This window comes from Zonotrichia albicollis, chromosome 23 (assembly GCF_047830755.1).
Source record: "Zonotrichia albicollis isolate bZonAlb1 chromosome 23, bZonAlb1.hap1, whole genome shotgun sequence".
NCBI lineage: Eukaryota > Metazoa > Chordata > Aves > Passeriformes > Passerellidae > Zonotrichia > Zonotrichia albicollis.
In genome coordinates, this window is record NC_133841.1 from 1256545 (window position 1) to 1275603 (window position 19059).

Here is a 19059-nt window from a genome sequence, read left to right on the forward strand (position 1 = left end):
GGGTGACACGGGTGGCACCAGCCCCAATCCCCCCTCGCGTTCACCACAAGGGTCAAACCCATTTTTGTCTCCTTTAATAAAATTGACAGCAAAGTACCAAAAAGGAGGAAATGGCGGCAGGGACCGGGGGGACACGGGGCAGGAGGGACACGGGGACACCCCCGCACCCCCCGTGTCCCTGTCCCTTGGGGACACCCCGTGTCACCACCCCAGACCCCTCCGCAGCGAGGCCGCAGCCACAGCCCCCCACCGGGTTAATTACAGGGTTAATTACAAGGTCGGTTAGTTAATTAAGGGTTAATTACAGGGCGCGGGGTTATTGCTACCTGGGAAGGGGTGACAGGGGACACGAGGGACAGTGAGGGACCCCCATCCTGGTAAGGGGTGATGGGGGTCCCCAAGGGGGGACTGTGGCCTGGAGGACATGGAGGGGACCCCCAAACCCCCCCAAACCCATCCCCAAATCCAGGGGGCGGCCCCAGGTCCTGGCAGTGACTCAGCTGTGGGGGGGCTGTTCCCCCCATGGGACCCCAGATTTGGGGCACACTGGGGGTGGCACAGAGGGGTCGGGCTGGGCAGAGCAGAGAGCCCCCCACCCCCTGCGAGCTCATCGTGAGACACAGCCCCCCCCAGCCCTCCCGGGCGGGGCTGAGGGGTCCGGGGGTCCCTAATAGACCCAGGTGACGGGCACCCACTGGGGCTGCACGCGCAGGAGCTCCATGGCCTCGCGCAGGCGCCCAAAGGTGCGCTCCAGGTCATCGTTGGTCAGGCTCAGGTCGAAGTAGTGCCCGTAGCCGCGCTGGATGCGGCTGCTCTCCTCCACCGTGCGCTGAGCGTCCGCCTCCTGCGCCCCAAAACTGCCTCAGTTTCCCCATCACCCCCCAGAATGGTGGGAGACACCCACTGCGACCTGTGTGCATTCATCCTGCTCCCCAAAACTGCCTCAGGTTCCCCATCACCCCCAGGAGGAATGGTGGGGGACATCCACTGTGCCCTCCTCCTGTCCCAAAACCTGCCTCAGTTTCCCCTCACCATGAGCCCTTTGGTGCCCTCCTCCCACCCCCGGAGCTGCCTCAGTTTCCCTCACCGTGAGCTGTTTGGTGCCCTCCTCCCGCCCCCGGAGCTGCCTCAGTTTCCCTCACCGTGAGCTGTTTGGTGGCCACGCCGCTCTCCAGGGCCGCCCTGTTCATGGCTCGCAGCCTCTCGGGCGTGGGCGCCTCGATGAACACCACGTAGGGCACGAACTCCGCCGTCCTCAGCACCTTCACGGCCTGGACGTGGGGACAGCGCTCAGCCCCGCGGGCCCTGCTGTGGCTGTCACCGTCCCCTGGCCGTGTCCCCACCTGCGGGTTGACGTCCAGGATGCACATCTTGCCCGCGTCCACCACGGCTCGGATGGAGTCGATCCTGGTGCCGTAGAGGTTCCCCTCGTACTCGCCGTGCTCCAGGTACCGGCCCGCCTTGATGTCCGCCTCCATCTCGCCCCGCGACACAAAGCGATAGCCCTGCCCGTCCCGCTCGCTGTCCTTCGGCTTCCGGGACGTGTCTGCCGGGGGGGACAGCAGTGACATCCCCTTGTCCCGGGGTCCCGGCCGGGAACCGGCACCGGGACAATCACAGGGACGGGGGTGGCAGCGGGGCGGGGACAAAAATGCTGGCAGGGAACGGGGACAAGCACAGGGAACAGGGACCCTGGCACAGACAGGGGTGCTGGCAGGGGACAGTGATGAACACGGGGACAGGGACCCTGGCACAGACAGGGATGCTGGCAGGGGACAGGGATGAGCACAGGGCACAGGGATGGCAGGGTACAGGGGTGGCAGCAGGGCAGGGACAGGGATGCTGGCAGGGGACAGGGATGGCAGGGGTGGGAGTGCTGGCAGGGGACAGGGATGAGCACAGGGGGATAGGGACCCTGGCACAGACAGGAATGATGACAGGGGACAGGGATGAGCACAGGGGACAGGGATAAGCATGGGGACAGGGACCCTGGCATGGACAGGGATGCTGGCAGGGGACAGGGATAAGCACGAGGACAGAAATGCTGGCAGGGACAGGGATGGCAGGGGCAGGAATGCTGGCAGGGACAGGGACGCTGGCACGGACAGGGCAGAGCACAGGGGACAGGGACAATGATGGGGCACAGGGGAGGTGGCAGGGAAGAGCGACGCTGTGGAGACAACGATGAGCACAGGGGACAGGGACGATGATGATGGCAGGGGACAGCGACGCTCCGGGGACAGGGATGAGCACAGGGGACAGGGACAATGATGGAGCACAGGACGCTCCGGGGACAGGGGTGGTGCCAGGGGGACAGGGACACTCACAGGGGACAGGCCACTCACAGGGGATGGAGGTGCCAGGGGACAGGGACACTCACAGGGGTGGTGGTGCCAGGGGACAGGGACACTCACAGGGGACAGGCCACTCACAGGGCTGGTGGTGCCAGGGGACAGGGCCACTCACAGGGATGGTGGCAGGGGACAGGGACACTCACAGGGGACAGGCCACTCACAGGGGATGGAGGTGCCAGGGGACAGGGACACTCACAGGGATGGTGGCAGGGGACAGGGACACTCACAGGGGTGGTGGTGCCAGGGGACAGGGCCACTCACAGGGATGGTGGCAGGGGACAGGGACACTCACAGGGAACAGGGCCACTCACAGGGGATGGTGGTGCCAGGGGACAGGGACACTCACAGGGGATGGTGGTGCCGTAGCGTGCCTGGTCAGACATGATCAGTTTGTTCTTGAGGCTGCGGCGCCCCACGCCCTGCGCCCCGATCAGCACCAGCGTTTTCCGGCGGAAGGGCGGCATCCGCGCCACCTCCTCGTAGATCAGCAGCTCGTGCCGGTCGAACTCTGGGCGAGGGACAGGGCTGGCACCGTCCCTGGGCACCCCAGGGCACCCTGTCCCAGCAGGTGCCACCAACGCTGCCCCCAGGAGTGCAATGGGACACGCACCGGCGTTCTTCGTCGTCAGGTACATCATCCTCTTCTTCCTCTTCCCGCTGAGGCTGCCACACAGGGCCCCTGTGAGAACAAGGGGTGGCTGAGCTGGGGACAGGGATGGGGACAGGGACAGCACCCTGGCACGGGGAGAATGGGCAGGGGAACTGGGACCTTCAGAGGGGCAGTGCCATGGGGACATCACCCTGAGAACCGGGGACTCCCTGCGGGACAGAGCCGAGGGGACAGGGTCTGCGGTGACAGGGACATTGTCACGGGGCACAGGGGACCCGCCGTGCTCCCCCTCGGGAGGTGACCCTTCCATCCCGTGTCCCCGTACCTGCCGAGGGCGCCACCTCCCCGTCCCGCTTGACGAACGCCTTGCGCTTCTCCTCCAGCAGCTGGCTGGGCACCAGCCCCGCGCTGCCGCCCTCCACGTGGCACGCCTGGGGACACGGAGCCACGCGTGGGGACCCCCCCAGACCCACGGGGACCCCCCTGGGCTCCAGAGTCCCCTCTGACCTCAGGGAACCCCCCCAGCTCCGGGGAGCCCCAGGTTCCACAAGGACCCTCCCCATTTCCAGGGACTCTCCTCAGCCCCAAATCCCGATAGGGACACACATCCCGAGCTCCAGGAAATCCCATAATTTCCAGGGACCTCCCAGCCCACACAGGAACTCTCCCCTGCTCCAGGGATTCCCCCAATTCCCCAGTAGCTCCAGGAAGCCCCCATTTTACAGGAATTCTTCCAGCCCACAGGGAGCTCTGGATCTCCCCCAGAACCCCCTCACCCTCCATGGCCCAGGATGGGCTCAAAGTGCCACCAAACCCCCAGGCCGCCCCTCCAGGGCCCCCCTGACCTGCCACCAGTTGGGGTCATCCTGGTTGACGATCTGCAGCAAATCCCCGGCCATGAACTTGAGCCCGGCCTCCTTGCAGGGGATCAGGCTGTCGGTGGCCGGGTCGTAGTCGAAGTGACACTTGACAAACACCTGGGGACAGGGGGGTCAGCGCGGGTGGGGGGACCCTCCCCAGAGCGAGGGGACAGCGGGACCCGTGTCACGCTCAGCCACGCGCGTGTGCCCCGCCGGAGCCCCCCGTGCCGGGCCGTGCCCGCCGTGCCCGCAGCCAGGCCCGCACGGCCCCCGCGCACACGCACAGAGCCCCGGCCGCGGCCGCCGCGCCCCACGCGAGCACCACGGCCACCCCCAGGCACAGCCCCAGCGCCAGCGACAGGCACAGGAGCGTCCCCAGCGCCGCCAGCGCTGCGCCCGCGATGGCGCACATGGGGATGTGCGGGGACACGCGGCCGTGGGGCAGCAGGACAGCGAGGGGACAGCGTGGAGACAGCGAGGGGACAGCGTGGGGACAGCCCGCGCGGGGACAGTGCTCGTGGGGACAGCGCTGCTTTGTCCCTCGGAGACGGCCGTGGCTGGCACGGGGCAGGGAGGGGCAGCACAGGGCACCCTTTGCCAGCCGGGACCCGGGTCCTGTGTGGGGATGGGGACAGGGCAGGGAGCATCAGAGACTGCAGAGAGGGCACGGGGGAGACACGGGGGGGACATGGGGGTCCCACCAGCCCAGGGGCAAATGGCACGGACAGGGGGACAAGAGAGGATGGGAACAGAGGGCAGGGGGAGCTGTGGGCGGGGTGGTGGGTGTGGGATGCGGGGCTGGATGCAGGGCGGATCCAGGCGGGATGGGGGGCTGGATGTGGGGCAGGATGCGGGTAGGATGTGGGGCTGGATACAGGGCGGATGCAGGTGGGATGTGGGGTGGGATGCAGGACGGATAGAGGAGGGATGCAGGGCAGGATGCAGGGCAGATGCGGGTGGCATGCGGGGCTGGATACGTGGTGGATGCAGGTGGGATGTGGGGGAAATACAGGTGGGACGTGGGGTGGGATACAGGCGGAACGCAGGGAGAGATGCAGGTGGGATGCAGGGCTGGATACGGGGTGGATACAGGTGGGATGCAGAGCAGGATGCCGGGCAGATACAGGTGGGATGCGAGGGGGATACAGGCGGGATGTGGGGGAAATACGGGTGGGACGTGGGGTGGGATACAGGTGGGATACAGGCAGAATGCAGGGAGAGATGCAGGTGGGATGTGGGGATCGATACGGGGTGGATACAGGTGGGATGCAGAGCAGGATGCCGGGCAGATACAGGTGGGATGTGGGGGAAATACAGGTGGGATACAGGTGGGTTACAGGGCGGGATACAGGCGGAACGCAGGGAGAGATGCAGGTGGGATGCGGGGCTGGATACAGGCTGGATACAGGTGGGATGCGGGTGGGATGCAGAGCAGGATACGGGGCGGATGCAGGCAGGATGCGGTACCTGTCGGGGCGGGTGTGGCTCCTGGTAGCTGGGCAGGATCTTGAGCACGACGCTGCCGCTGGCATGGCGCAGGCTGTCCTGCAGCGCCCGCGGGTCGCTGCCCACCTCGCGCCCGTTCACCTCGCGGATCACGTCCCCCACGTGCAGCAGCCCCTGCTGCGCCACCATCCCCCCGTGCAGGATGCGGGCGATCACCAGCTCCCCCCGCTCCACGCGGAACGTCACCCCCTGAGGGGACGGGACACACCCGTGACACACCCGGGACACACCCGGGACACACCCGGGACACACCCCTGACACACCCGGCACACCTGCCCGGCACCCCGTTACAGCCCCAGCACCCCAAAATGCTCCCAGCCACCCTAAAATGCCACCCAGCGCCTCACAATGCCCACAGCACCCCAAAACGCCCCATCACCCCACAATACCCCCAGCACCCCACAATGCTGCCAATGTCCCCATCTCCCCAACACTCTCCAGCACCCCAAAATGCTCCCAGCCACCTTAAAAAGCCACCCGGCTCCTAGCAATGCCCACAGCACCCTAAAATGCCCCAGCACCCCACAATGCTGCCAATGTCCCCATCCAGCACCCCAAAACATCCCCCCATCCCCTCCCGGTGCCCCTGCAGCACCCCGTGCCCCCCAAGGTGCCCCCCGGCCGGGCTCACCAGGTTCTCCCCGGCCGCCTTGCGGATGCCCACCATGCGCACGGCGTCGGGGGGCACCGGCTGCGACCCCAGCGACGCCTCCGGGCCGGGGCTGCTCGGGGGGGGCTCGTAACTCTTGGCAGCCACCGAGTCGTGGGTCTCCAGCAGCGACTGCGACACGGGGACGGGGGTGTCACCGCTGTGTCCCACTCGTGTGGCACACGCGTGTGTCACACGCCTTGCGGAGCAGGACAGGGGGTCCCCAGGTGTCCCCCGCACCTGGAAGTGCGGCTCCCGCAGGATCCGCGCCAGCTCCGCCGCCGCTCCCTGCGCCTCGGGCCGCGCCAGGCGCCCGATGTCGCGCAGGATCTCCTGCACCAGCGCCAGGTTGTCCCCGCGCACCGCCTCCAGCTTGCGCTCCTCCAGCCGCTCGTGGGCCTGGGGACAGCGGGGACACCCCCCGGGACACCCCTGAGACGCCCGAGTGCCGGGGGGATTCGGGACCCCCGAGGGGATGCGGGATCTCCAGGGGTTTTGGGGATCGGGGAGCCTCGGTGGGACAGGGTGTCCCCAAGGATATCTGGGGGGATTGGGGACACTCGGAGGGGCCGAGGGGATTGCGGAACCGGGGGCTCAGGGGGTAGGGACGGCAGAGATGTTGGGGAGCCCCAAGGACAGGGAGTTTAGGGACCCCCAGGGTCGGAGGGAATTGGGGATCTGGGGGGGATTGGGGACCCCTGGGTGCGGGGAATTGGGGATCTGGGGGTGATGGGAGGGATTCGGGAACCCCAGGGACAGGGGAATTGGGGATCTGGGGGTGCTGGGGGGATTAGGGACCCCCAGGGTCGGAGGGAATTGGGGATCTGGGGGGGATTGGGGACCCCTGGGTGCAGGGCATAGGACACACACACACACACACGGTTGGCACCCCCGCCGTACCTTGGCCAGGGAGCGGACGATGGGGCTCTCCATGATGCCGCGGAGGAAGATGAGGTCGAGGTCCGCCACCCCCGGGGTCCCCGGGAGCCCCATCAGGTTGTCCAGGACCTGCTGCATGGCTGGGGGGGACACAGAGGGACACACACAGGGACATGGGGGACACACACACACGGTGGACACGGTGGGGGGACACGGAGTGGGGGCAGGAGCAGCGCCGTGGGTGAAGGCGCAGCCGGGGGTGCTCGTGTCCCCCCCATTCCTGTTACAGCCACCCCTGCCCACCCCCCCCATTACGGGGACAAGTGTCGGGGTCCCCTGGCAGTGCGGAAATGTCCCAATGTCCCCTGCTCGTTCAGTTGGAGGGACAAGGGGATGGACCCCCCCTCAAATTGTGGCCGTGCAGTCAGAAGCCCCCCGGAGCGCAGTGTAACGGGGAGGGGGATGCAAGGGGGGGCAATGGAAGGGGGAGCGGTGCAATGGGGGTGCGTGGGATGTGGGGGGGGCGATGCAATTGGGGGGGGGCCGCATCCGGGCCCGCGGGGGCGGGGGCGGCTGCGCGGCTGCGCTGCAATGGCGGGGGCCGATGGATGGCGATGCAGCCGGGGGGGGGGGGGGGCGCATCCATCAGCCCCCCCACACCGAGGGGGGGTCACAGCACCACCCGAGCCCCCAGCCCCATCTCCCCCGCCTGCCTCACCCCCACCGCATCCCCGCCCCGCGCCGCCCCCTGAGCGTTCTGTCCCCTCCCTGGGGCAGCCCCCGGCCCCTCTGAGCGCCCCTCCCGTACCTGGGGGTGGCGGGGGGGCGCGGGCGGGCGGGCCGGAGCCGGGCCCGGGCCGGTTCATGGCTGCGGGGCCGCGCTCCCCCGCCCCAGATCCGGGTACCGCCGCCCCCCCGCACCCCCCGGCCCCGCGTGGGGCCCGCGCCCCCCGCCTTGCACACGCGTGTGCACCGGGCACGCTGCGGCCGCTTTGCACGCCCCGGGGAAAAAGGGGGGAAACGGGGGGGGCAGCAGACGTGAGCTCACACGCGCGGGCACTGCTCGTGCACGCGCATCTCCCTCGCGTGCACGCGCGCGCGAGCATCCACGCGTGCAAACCGCCTGAGCGCGCTCACGCGCGTGTACGGACCCACGCACCCCCCGCACACTCAAACACCGCCGCGCATCCGCGTGTGCGCGCTCTCGCCGACACGCGCGCCCCCGCTCGCTCCTACGCGCCTCCCCACGCGCGCTCCCGCCCGCGTGCAAACCCACGGGCGCGCTCCCCGCGCCCCCCCTTCCCCGTGCCCGCTGCTCACCCGCGCTTGCACGCCCGTGCTTGCACACCCACCCCGCTCGCGGGTGGGACCCCCCCGCGGCGTGGGGAGGGGGACGGCGGGGGCTCGGCCCCTTTAAGGGGGCGGTGGGAGGGGGGGGAGGCGGGAGCGCGGATTTAAAGGGGCCGCGTGCAACGCGCGCGCACCCGCGCACCGACGAGAGCGCGCACCCGAGAGCCCGACACAGCAGGAGCGACGCCCCCCAACCTTGCACACGCGTGTGCCAGACCCGGGTGTGCCCGAGGCGCGCACACGCACCCCGTGCCCCCCACCTGGGTACCCCCTCCCCGAGTGCATGGGGGGGGTGTTTGCACGCGCGCGTGCCCACGAGTGTGCGCGTGCAAGCCCCGCCCGGCGCTCGCGCTCACCCGTGACCGAGGCGGCCGCCGGCATCGCGACAGAGTGGCGGGACACGCGCGACTGGCACCGAGCGCACGGGGACAGCGACGGGGACAGTGACAGCGACTGGCACGGCCGCGTGGGCGTGTCCACAATGCCAGCACCCCCGGCGTCCCCAGCACGGCCACTCGGTGTCCCCAACACCCTCAGTGCCTCAGTGTCCCCAGAGCCAGCATCGCCCCCTCTGTCCCCAGCATCACCGCGGTCCCCACACTCAGTGTCTGTAACACCCCCGGTGTCCCCAGTACTCCCATTCCCCCCGGCCACTGTCCCCAGTGTCCCCAGTAGACAGAGACAGACAAGCAGTGGCTGCAGGGGGAATTTTATTGCTGGGGGTCTGTCCTGGCCCCACAGTGACGGCTCTGGGGGGGCCGGGGGTGCAGCAGGGGCTGGGGGGCTGCACCCTCTGGGCTTCCTCACCCACTCGGCCCTGGCAGTGTCCCTGAAACAAAACGGAGTGGTCACGCCCTGTCCCCTTCCCCACTGAGACCGTCCAGTTCCGTATCCCCCACCCTGACACCCTGAGGGTCCCCCCAATCCCACATCCCCCACCCTGACACCCTCAGAGCCCCCTCAGGACCCCCAGCCCCACATCCCCCACTCTGAGAACACCCCCTAGATCCCCCCAATCCCACATCCTCCACCCTGACACCCTCAGGACTCCCACCCTGAATTTCCCCACCCAGAGCCCCCCTTCCCCCCAGTCTGTCCCCATGGGGACCCTGAGGCCATGGGGAGTTTTGGGGGGCTCCTCCCACCCCCCAGCCCCTCACCTGGGGCTCAGCACCCTGGGGCTCCCAGGGGCTCCTGGCCCAGCGCTCGCCCACCTGCCCGCTTGCCGTACCTGCAATGGGGACACGTTAGGGGACAGGGTGACAGTGACACAGCACGGGGAGCGTGTCCCTGTGGCACTCACATCCTCTGAACAGACAGACACAATTCTCTCTCCCAGGATTTCTCCTGGGGAAGGCAGTGAGGAGCTCAGAGAGGAAGAGAAAACAGTTCTTACCTCACTTGCTGCTCCTGCATTCGGCACGCGTGGAATGTGTTACGGAGATTGTTTAATGAGAGTGATTTGTTAATTGGATCTGCTGATGGTTTGGATTGATTGGCCAATGGGGTCAAAGTTGTGTCTGTAGTGTCAGACACAGGGTTTGCCTGTAGTATCTCTTTAGTAGAGTAACTCTTTAGTGTAGATTTAGTTATAGCATTAGTGTAATATAACCTAGATATAGCATTGGTGTAATATAACCTAGATATAGCATTGGTGTATTATAACCTAGATATAGTATTGGTGTATTATAACCTAGCTTAGTAAAGTGTTTGTTCAGCTCTCTGAAATCACAGACTCAGCACATCATTCACCAGGCTGGGGCCGCCCTGAATCGATAAATCACGACAGGGAGAGGGGAGTGATGGGGAGCATGTCACGACAGGGAGAGTGTCACGACAGGGAATGCATTGGGATAGGGAGTGTGTCACGACAGGGAGCGTGTCGCGACAGGGAGCGCATTGGGATGGGGAGCATGTCACGGTAGGGAGAGTGTCGCGACAGGGAGCACATCGCGATAGACGGTGTGTCGTGACAGGGAGTGCATTGAGATGGGGATTGTGTCACGAAGGGAAGTACGCCATGGTGGGAGCATGCTGGGATGGGGAGCATGTCGCGATAAGGAGAGTGTCATGATGGGGCGCACGTCGCGATAGGGGGTACGTGTGATAGGGAGCGCATGTCGCTATAGGGAGTGCATCGCGATAAGGGGTGTGTGACGACAGGGAGCACATTGAGATGGGGGGCACATCATGAAGGGAAGCACACTGTGATGGGGAGCACGTCGTGATAGGGGATGTGTCGCGACAGGGAGCGTGTCACGATAGGGGGTGTGTCGCGACAGGGAGCACATCAGGACAGCCAGGCAGGCCCTGCTCACCGCGGGCGCGTGACGACGTTCAGGTACTGCTGCAGGTCGTTGTAGAAGCGCAGCAGCTCCTCCACGGGCGCGTCGTCCCCGGGGTACGCGGGCTGGGCCGGGGCCGCGCGGGGCCGCAGCGGCAGCAGCGCCACCACCGCGCAGGCCACCAACAGCAGCGGCGGGGCCACCATGGCTGCGACAGCGACAGCGACAGCGACAGCGGGGTCACACCGGGATGGGGGAATGGGACAGGGTGTGCTCAGACACGGGGCATGCACAGATGTGCTCAGGTGTACGCGGCTGAACACACCTGAACACACACCTACACACACCTGTGCACGGATAAGCACACATCACACACACCTACACATATCTGGGCACACCTAACACACATCTGCACATACTCGGACACAGCTGTGCACATCTGCACACACCTACACACACATCACACACACCTGTGCACGCCCGCACACACCTGGACAGAGCACGCAGAGCATGCACACACCTGTGCACACCTGAACACAACTGCACACACCTGCACACACCTGCATGCACAGCACATGCAAACACACACCTGTGCACACCTGAATGCACCTGAACACACCTGCACGCACTTCCACATGCACACCTGCACACACCTGCACACTCCCACCCCTGCACACCCAGCATCCCACTCCTGCATGCCTTCACCCTTTCACAAACCATTGCACACAAGTGTCACACGCACACCCGTTTGTCACACACCCGTTTGTCACACGCCCGTTTGTCACACACCCACAGCTCCCCATCTCCACTCACCTCCTTCCTCGGGCAGGGACGCAGGGACACAGCCGGACGAGGGGACGCTGCCTGACACGCCGGGTGCTCGGTGCCGCTGCTGCCACCGCCGTGCCGGCCCTTTTATCCCCCGTGTCCCCGCTGATGTCACCCTGCCACGCAGCACCTGTGGCCAGGTGCCCACTCGGACGGGGAGGGGGGACAGGGCCGGTGGCAGGGGGTGACAGGGACAGCTGGCCCCTGGTTAATGTTTGACCCCGCGCTCAGGGGGCTCCCGGAGGGGACAGGACGTGGGCACGGGTGTCTGGGCCCACGGAGGGACAGAGGGACAGGGGTGGGGACAGAAGGGCACAGCCGGGGGGGCTGGTGGGGTGCAAGGGTGGCAGGAGTGGATGGAATGGGGGGGAGTGGGACAGGAGGACTGTGGAAGGGCAGCACCCCCTGCACCCCCACATTCACCAGCGATGGATCCCCCCACCAGTGCCCCCATACCCCACACCCAGCACACCCCAATATCCAACACCAGCTCCCCCCACTCCCACCTTTCCCCATGCACCCCCTCCTCCAAAATTCCCTCCCCTCACCCCCTCCTGCTCCACTCCCCTCCTGTCACCCCCAAATCCCTGCCCACCCCCCTGATCCCCCTCCCTGCACCCCTGCACCTCCTGTCCCCCGTTCCTCACATCCCCCTGCACCCCTCCATCCCCTCTGCACCCCTCCATCCCTCCTGCCCTTCCCCGCGCCCCCCACGCACAGCGCGGAGCCTCCCGTGCCCACGATCGCTCTTTTATTGTCGCTGCGGAGCCGTGCGGGGACCATGCGGGACCCCCCCGGCAGCGCTGGGGAGGGGACAGGGTCGGGGACACCCCCGGGCCGGGTTCTGGGGGTCCCCGGCCTTCCAGCGGGGGGTCCTGCGCTGGCCCTGGGTCCTCTGGGGGGTCCCGGAGATGTGGGGAGGATTTGGGGGGCACAGGAGGGGCTGGGCGGGGCGGTCACCACGAGGAGTCGTCATCGAACCTGCGGGAAGAGCTGGTGTGAGAGGGGGGGAAAGAGACCCCCAAACCCCCCTGGGACCCCAAACTGCCCTGGGACCCCCAGCCCGGGGTGCGCTGGGCACAGGGAGGGGACAGGGACAGGGACACTCACCGTGACCTGTCGCTGCCGGTCCCCAGGAGCAGCTCCGTCCCCGCGACACCGGGGCTGGCGCGTTTCCCGTACCTGCGGGACACGGGAGCGCGCCTGAGCCGGGGGTGCGGAGGGGACCCCTCGGGGACAGGGACGCGCGTGTCACCCCCCGTGTCGCGCTCACCTCTGCCGCGTGACCAGGTTGATGTAGTGGCGGAGGGCCGAGAAGTAGCGCGCCATCTCCTCGGGGGACGCGTCCTCGCCGGGGCTCTCGGGTTTCGGGGGGTACGCGGCCGCCAGGCACAGCAGGGCACACAGGGACACGGCCACCAGCGCGCGCCACGGCCGCGGGGACGGCACCATCTGCGGGGGACAGGAACGAGGGGCGGCTGTGGCTGCGGGGGGGGCACCCCCATAGCCCCCGGGACCCCCAAACCGGCTCTGACCCCAAAAAACCCCGGAACCCCCAACCCAGCTCTGCCCCCACCAAACCCCCAGACCCCGTTCATTCATCCTCAGAGCCCCCCCAGCTCCCCAAGGGTTTGTTCCATCCCCCACCCGAGACCCCAGCCCCACTCAAGGGACATCGCCACCCCCGGGACCCCCCCATATCCCACGGGGACACCTCCCTCCCAAAGACCCCCCTCAAGGGAGCTGTCCCACCCCAAAGCACCCCAGAGACCCCCGTGCCCACAAAGGGGTCCCCACATGTCCCCGAGCTGATTGTCCCTCGTGGGGTCCCCCCGGGACCCCCGCCCGTGGCTGCACTCACGATGGCGGAGGCAGAGGTGGCACCCAGGGCCTGGCAGAGGGGTGACAGTGCCGGGGACACGGCGGCTCCCGCACCCGCCCGGGCTTTTATAGCCCCAGGGGGGCCGGTGGCTCCTCCCTCACGCGTGACAGACCCACGGGCACGCAGGACACTGCGCCCCCCCCCCGCGGCCAGGGGACACGTGCCACCACCCTGTCACTGTCACCTTCATGGTCCCCAGGCTGGGGCACGGAGGGGATGGGGAGGACAGAGCAGGGGGGGACACACGGACACACGGACACGCGCGTGGCCACAGGACACGGACACGGCAATGCCAGGCGGGCACGGGACACGGGCACGGGTGTGACATGTCACCATGGCACACACAGGTGTGACAGGCGGCCAGGGCACACGGAGTGGCACACGGCAGATGTGACAGGCAGCCATGGCACGGTGACATGGATGGGACACAGGGCAGTGGCACGAGGACACAGGACAGGAACACTGACATAGATGTGACACGCAGCCGTGGCACAAGGACACAGGACACACATGGATGTCACCCGCAGCCGTGGCACGAGGACACAGGACACACATGGATGTCACACGCAGCCGTGTCACACAAACCTGCCCTGACACAGCCGCGGGATGTGACAGCGGGACACGGGGACATCAGCCACACCCAGGGACACAAACGTGGCACACGGGACAAGACCCACGGCCCTGAGCCACGCACGGGGGACAGGGCAGGGGACAGACACACAGCCACGGCTGCCTCAGTTTCCCCAGACCAGGCACGAAGCCGCCACCACAGCCCCGTCACCGCAGCCCCGCCACCGCCATCGAGCGCTGTCACCACCCGCAGGACGGATGAGGTGACCTTTCCAGCCCCCCGTGTGGCGACATTAATCCCGTATGGATTTGCCATTAGGAGCAATCACTGGGGGAAACTGAGGCACAGACGGACGCGGCGGGGACGTGCCCGCCGGGCAGGGGCCACCAAAGCCACCGTGGGAGTGCTGAGATGGGGACAGGTGGCAGAAAGGGATCCCCAAAACCGCCGGGATGGCTTCTGACCAGTGGGGCCGAGGGCACACGGCCGTGGGGACATTGTGGGGTTCCACCAGCGCGGCTGGAGGCGACACGAATCGGGCGGAGGGGACAGGGGAGGTGCCAGCCCTGGCTGGGGGGGGACACGGGAGGTGCCAGCCCGGGGTTGGGGGGACACGGGAGCCAGCCCCGGCCGGAGGGGACGCGTCCCCCGCTCCTGCCCCGGTTGTGACCCGGGCAGCAGCACCCGGCGGGGACACGGCTGGTGGCACTGGCGGGGCTGTCCCCCGTGGAGGGGACGCGGCTGGTGGCACTGGCGGGGCTGTCCCCCGTGGCGTGGCCGCGCTGTGACACCCGCGGGCTGCGGGGACACGGGCGGGGGGTCCCGGCCGAGCGGCGCCGGGCTCGGGCAGCACCGGGACGATGTCACCGCGCTGTCACAGCTGTCCCCCCGGCCGGGGGGGACCTGGGGAGGGGGGACCGGAGCTTTCTGCCCCATTTATCCCAGTGACAGCAAACAGACATTTTCCAAAGGTCACAGGATGGCTCTGCCGGGGGCGGGGGGGGCGCGGGCGGCACCCCCGGCACGGCGGGGACAGGGCTGGGGGGGGGTCCCTGCCTGCCCCCACCCCCCAGGGGCAGTGAGGAGGAAGAGGAGGGTCTGGGGGGGGGGAGGGCGCGGGGCTGGAGCCGCCGGGGGGTGCCGGGGGTGAGGAGGGAGGTGCCCCCCCGAGCGAACAGGGCAAACAGGGCAAACCGGGCAAACTGTGCCGCCTGCCCGCGTTTTATGGCTCCGGTTCCGCCGGAGGCGCCATTAGGGCCCCTCGGAGGAAGCCCCTTATCAGCCCTGTTTGCTTTTCCGGCCACGGCGGGGGGACATGGACACCTGGTGGGGGACAGGGACACCTGGGGGGGGGGGACAGGGACACCTGGGGGGGACAGGGACACCTGGGGGGGAGCAGGGACACCGGGGAGACACGGACACCTAAGGGGGGACACGGACACCTGGGGGGGACAGGGACACCTAAGGGGGGACACGGACACCTAAGGGGGGACAGGGACACCTGGGGGGAACAGGGACACTTAAGGGGGGACAGGGACACCTGGGGGGGACAAGGACACCTGGGGGGGACACGGACACCTAAGGGGGGACACGGACACCTGGGGGGGACACGGACACCTAAGGGGGGACAGGGACACCTAAGGGGGGAGCAGGGACACCGGGGGGACAGGGACACCTAAGGGGGGACACGGACACCTGGGAGGGACAGGGACACCTGGGGGGGGACAGGGACACCTAAGGGGGAACAGGGACACCTGGGGGGGGGGACAGGAACACCTGCCTAGCACCGGGGGTTTGGGGACACACAGAGCCCAGGGACAGCATGAGGGGACTGAGGCCACAGCCCACAGGGACCCTGGGGGTTGCCAGCCCCTCCCTGGGACCCCCACCCATTCCAAAACACCCACAGCCCCTGCACCAAGTTCCCAGAGTGGCTCCCCCTCAAACAGCTCCCCCAAACCCCTCAGACTCACATCCCTCCCCAGATTTGTCCCCCCCAAAGTGGCTCCCCCAGAAGAGCTCCCCTGCAGCAGCCCCTCCACCCCAAGCCCCTAAAGGGGCTCTGCCCTCCAAGCCCCCCCAAAATCATCTCCCCTGAACCAGTTTCCCCCACAGCAGCCCCTCCCTCACCATCAGCTCCCCAAAGCACTCCTGCATTGTACTCCAGCACCCCAAAAGCAGTTTGTGCCCCAAAAGCTGCAGCCCCTCCTGACCCTGGCACCCAAAGCTGATCCCCCTGGGGTGACACATTAAACATTTCTCAGTACATCAGTAAAAATACATTTTATTGGGGGGTGGAGCAGTGACACCCCTCAGCAGAGTGAGACACCTTGACCACACAGTGGCAGGACCCCTCCCCCAACCCACCCTCCGCCAAAATTATCAAATATTTACAAAACAAAAAAAAAACCCACCCCAAGAAAAAAAAAATCAACAAATAAATAGCGTCGCTCCTTAAAAAACCCCCTCCCACCCTTCATCCCCTCATCCATCAGTGGCCAGGATGACCACGGCCCCGAAGATGCCGACGTTCTGGCCGATGAGCTTCATCTGGTTCCAGAACTCAACGCGGCGCAGCGCGTGCCAGTAGCCCAGGTTGCCATCGATGAGCAGGATGGCCAGGGGCAGCAGCACGGCCAGCACCTGCGCTGCTGTCCTCACGTAGTAACCCGAGAGGAAGGCCAGGGCCAGCAGCCCGTAGAGCAGGAAGAGCAGCTGCAGGGCCAGCTCACCCCCCAGCAGGTGGTCCAGGTAGGCCAGGCGGTCCTCGGTGCTGTGCTGCAGGGAGTAGGCCTGGGGGGACAAAGAGGGGACAAAGGGATGCTCACAGTGAGGGGTGGCAGCGGTGCCATGCAAGGTTTCTACCCCAGGGACAAGGGGGACCTGGAGTGGAACACCCACACAAAGAGTTCTAGGATGGGGAAAGGTGGCAGAAGGGGGTCCCCAAAACCTGGGGGTCATGGGAGATGCATGGGACTTGTCACAGGGGATAGAGTGTGGTGGCACCAGTGCCATGCAAGGTTTCTACCCCAGGGACAATGGGGACCTGGAGTATGGAACACCCACACAAGAGTTCTGGGATGGGGAGAGTCCTGCCAAAACCTGGGACAAAGGCACACTCACAGTGGGGCATGACACCAGTTCTATCTGAGGTTTCCACCTCAATGGGGACCTGGAGTGTGGTGGCAGTGGGAACACCCACACTAGAGTTCTAGGACGGGGAGAGGTGGCAGAGGGGACAAAGGGACACTTGCAGTGGGGCGTGGCATCAGTGCCATGCAAGGTTTCTACCTCAGGGACAAGGGGGACATGGAGTGGAACACCCACACAAAGAGTTCTAGGATGGGGAACAGTGGCAGAAGGGGGTCCTCAAAACCTGGGGGTCATGGGGGATGCATGGGACACTTGCCACAGGGGATAGAGTGTGGTGGCACCAGTGCCATGCAAGGTTTCTACCCCAGGGACAATGGGGACCTGGAGTGTGGTGGCACTCATGGCACTGGGAACATCCACACAAGAATTCTAGGATGGGGAGAGGTGGCAGAAGGGGGTCCCCAAACCCAGAGGCTCATGGGGGACAATCCCCCAATGACATCTGCTGCCCAAGGCTTCTCCCCTGGGGACAGTGTGGGCTTGGTGACACTGGTGACACCACCCTGAGGTGGTGGATTGTCCCTGAGGCTTCTCCAGCAGGGACAATCTGGAGCACTGCCCAAGGCTTCTCCAGCAGGGAACTGTGTCCCAAACCTGCTGCACAGGGGTGCCTCTGTCCCCAGCTATCCCCAGCTGTCCCCCGCTGTCCCCAGCCCCGGTACCTGGCAGATGAGGTAGATGCCCAGGAACACCTGGCCCGTGGACTGCAGGGAGCGGCTGCGGGGTTTCTGCCGGTACAGCTCCCCGGCGCCACTGGCCAGGATCAGGAACCCGCCGATGATGGCGATGGTGCGCGAGTACATCCTCACCTGGGGGCACGCTGCCATCAGTGCCACCCAGAGCACCCTCAGTGCCACCTGGGCGGCCCTCAGTGCCACCCAGAGCACCCTCAGTGCCACCTGGGTAGCCCTCAGTGCCACCCACTACCCTCAGTGCCACCTGGGCAGCCATCAGTGCCACCCAGAACACCCTCAGTGCCACCTGGGCTGCCCTCAGTGCCACCCTGAGCACCCTCAGTGCCATCTGGGCAGCCATCAGTGCCACCCTGAGGCTGTCTGTCACTGCCCCTCAGTGCCCTCAGTGCCACCCGGGGGCTCTGGGGGCAGCAGGGGTGTGGCTCTCACCTTGAGCCAGTCTCCGTAGTGCACGTGCCCCCCGACGTGGGCAGCGTAGGTGGCCACTGCCAGCTGCAGGGCGGCGCCCAGGGCGAACCAGCGCCGCTTGACCCCGAAGGACATGAAGCTGGCACAGAGCACGGCCACGCCCATGTCCACGTACAGGTAGGGCACCGGGATGTCCGGCTTCCTGCGGGGACAGGGACAAAAGCTCCGGCACCCCCATACTCACCCCAGAACCCCCAGAGCGTCCCCTGGGTTATGGGGCAGCCACAGCCCTCCCCTAACCCACAGAGCCCCACTGTGTCCCCTCTGCTGCTCTGTCCCCTTCCCAGAGCCCAGACCCCAACAGTGCCGGGGTCTCCCCTCAGCCCCAGCCCCCCGAGGGTCCCTGTCACCTGTCCCAGCCCCACCGAGGGTCCCTGTCACCTGCCCAGCCCCACGCTCACCCACGAGCCCCCCAGCTGCCCCACACTTCAGCACCTCCCAGGCCCCACAGGCTCTCCCAGCCCCAGCCCCTCACACCCCGGGGCTCCCCCGGCTCTCAAGGCCCCGCAGCAGCCTCTGCACCCCGGACACTCCCCAGACCCTCCAGGCCGCACACTCCACACCCCCTCTGACCCGCCAGACCCCAGGTTCTCACAGATCCCCACCAGCCCAGCCCCACAGCCGCCCCTGCCCTCACAACCGCCCGCAGCCCCTCACAGGCCCAGGCTCCCCAGGAGCACTCGCAGGCGCCCGGCCCCGTCCCGCACCGGCGCAAGTCGGCGCGTTCGGCGCACAGCAGGAGCCCGCTGAAGCAGTGCCAGAAGGGGAAGCGGGTGAGCAGCACGCCGCCGCCCGCCGTCAGCAGCCGCAGCGCCCGCCGCCTCCACCCGCGGCCCGCCGCCATCACCGGGCCGTCCCGCCGGAAATGCCGCGCCGGAACAATCGCCTCGCCGACCAATCAGCACGCCGCATAGGGAAGCCACGCCCTCTGCGTACAAACCACGCCCCTTTTAATGGCAGCGCCCTCAT

General features: G+C 67.0%; 4 protein-coding genes across 8 annotated transcripts; all 4 read right to left on the reverse strand.

Moving 5' to 3' along the window:
* Positions 1-59: 59 nt before the first annotated feature.
* Positions 60-8711, reverse strand: MPP2 (MAGUK p55 scaffold protein 2). Of its 5 annotated transcripts, none has more exons than XM_074557501.1 (12): positions 8565-8711; positions 6880-6998; positions 6220-6378; positions 5962-6111; positions 5292-5519; positions 3810-3941; positions 3290-3395; positions 2965-3033; positions 2701-2862; positions 1344-1546; positions 1143-1271; positions 60-844 (listed from the first exon to the last, which is right to left on the reverse strand). In XM_074557501.1, the coding sequence occupies exons 1-12, from the start codon at positions 8587-8589 to the stop codon at positions 668-670; spliced, it is 1659 nt and encodes a 552-aa protein (XP_074413602.1). In that variant the 5' UTR covers positions 8590-8711; the 3' UTR covers positions 60-667. The 5 variants fall into 5 exon arrangements, 4 of the variants coding, with proteins under 4 accessions (XP_074413602.1, XP_074413603.1, XP_074413601.1 ...); XM_074557502.1 differs by lacking the exon at positions 8565-8711 and adding an exon at positions 8179-8326; XM_074557500.1 differs by lacking the exon at positions 8565-8711 and adding an exon at positions 7667-8162 and having other exon boundaries at positions 1088-1271.
* A 205-nt stretch (positions 8712-8916) lies between these two features.
* LOC141731490 (pancreatic polypeptide-like) lies at positions 8917-10726 on the reverse strand. The gene is made up of 3 exons (XM_074557504.1): positions 10527-10726; positions 9369-9439; positions 8917-9037 (listed from the first exon to the last, which is right to left on the reverse strand). Exons 1-2 carry the CDS (start codon positions 10697-10699, stop codon positions 9376-9378), a joined length of 237 nt encoding a protein of 78 aa, XP_074413605.1. The 5' UTR covers positions 10700-10726; the 3' UTR covers positions 8917-9037; positions 9369-9375.
* A 1551-nt stretch (positions 10727-12277) lies between these two features.
* LOC141731565 (peptide YY-like) lies at positions 12278-12773 on the reverse strand. Its single transcript, XM_074557885.1, has 3 exons — positions 12595-12773; positions 12432-12503; positions 12278-12302 (listed from the first exon to the last, which is right to left on the reverse strand). Exons 1-3 carry the CDS (start codon positions 12771-12773, stop codon positions 12278-12280), a joined length of 276 nt encoding a protein of 91 aa, XP_074413986.1.
* Positions 12774-16042: 3269 nt separating this feature from the next.
* TMEM101 (transmembrane protein 101) lies at positions 16043-18981 on the reverse strand. The gene is made up of 4 exons (XM_074557815.1): positions 18798-18981; positions 18052-18232; positions 17590-17736; positions 16043-16567 (listed from the first exon to the last, which is right to left on the reverse strand). The coding sequence occupies exons 1-4, from the start codon at positions 18932-18934 to the stop codon at positions 16259-16261; spliced, it is 774 nt and encodes a 257-aa protein (XP_074413916.1). The 5' UTR covers positions 18935-18981; the 3' UTR covers positions 16043-16258.
* Between the last annotated feature and the right edge of the window lie 78 nt (positions 18982-19059).

Excerpts from the sequence above, each read along its gene's own strand:
- LOC141731490 (XM_074557504.1), bottom strand. The coding sequence starts at position 10,699 with ATGGTGGCCCCGCCGCTGCTGTTGGTGGCCTGCGCGGTGGTGGCGCTG. Across the intron at positions 9,440-10,526 it reads AACGTCGTCACGCGCCCGCG|GTACGGCAAGCGGGCAGGTG; the intron begins GTGAGCAGGGCC and ends TCCCCATTGCAG.
- MPP2 (XM_074557499.1), bottom strand. The coding sequence starts at position 7,964 with ATGCTCGCGCGCGCGTGCACGCGAGGGAGATGCGCGTGCACGAGCAGT. Across the intron at positions 6,379-6,879 it reads TCGTCCGCTCCCTGGCCAAG|GCCCACGAGCGGCTGGAGGA; the intron begins GTACGGCGGGGG and ends CGCTGTCCCCAG. Across the intron at positions 845-1,142 it reads TGGCCACCAAACAGCTCACG|GAGGCGGACGCTCAGCGCAC; the intron begins GTGAGGGAAACT and ends TTTGGGGCGCAG.
- LOC141731565 (XM_074557885.1), bottom strand. The coding sequence starts at position 12,773 with ATGGTGCCGTCCCCGCGGCCGTGGCGCGCGCTGGTGGCCGTGTCCCTG. Across the intron at positions 12,504-12,594 it reads AACCTGGTCACGCGGCAGAG|GTACGGGAAACGCGCCAGCC; the intron begins GTGAGCGCGACA and ends CGTGTCCCGCAG. Across the intron at positions 12,303-12,431 it reads ACCGGCAGCGACAGGTCACG|GTTCGATGACGACTCCTCGT; the intron begins GTGAGTGTCCCT and ends CTCTTCCCGCAG.
- TMEM101 (XM_074557815.1), bottom strand. The coding sequence starts at position 18,934 with ATGGCGGCGGGCCGCGGGTGGAGGCGGCGGGCGCTGCGGCTGCTGACG. Across the intron at positions 18,233-18,797 it reads GAACGCGCCGACTTGCGCCG|GAAGCCGGACATCCCGGTGC; the intron begins GTGCGGGACGGG and ends CTGTCCCCGCAG. Across the intron at positions 16,568-17,589 it reads GCATCTACCTCATCTGCCAG|GCCTACTCCCTGCAGCACAG; the intron begins GTACCGGGGCTG and ends TTGTCCCCCCAG.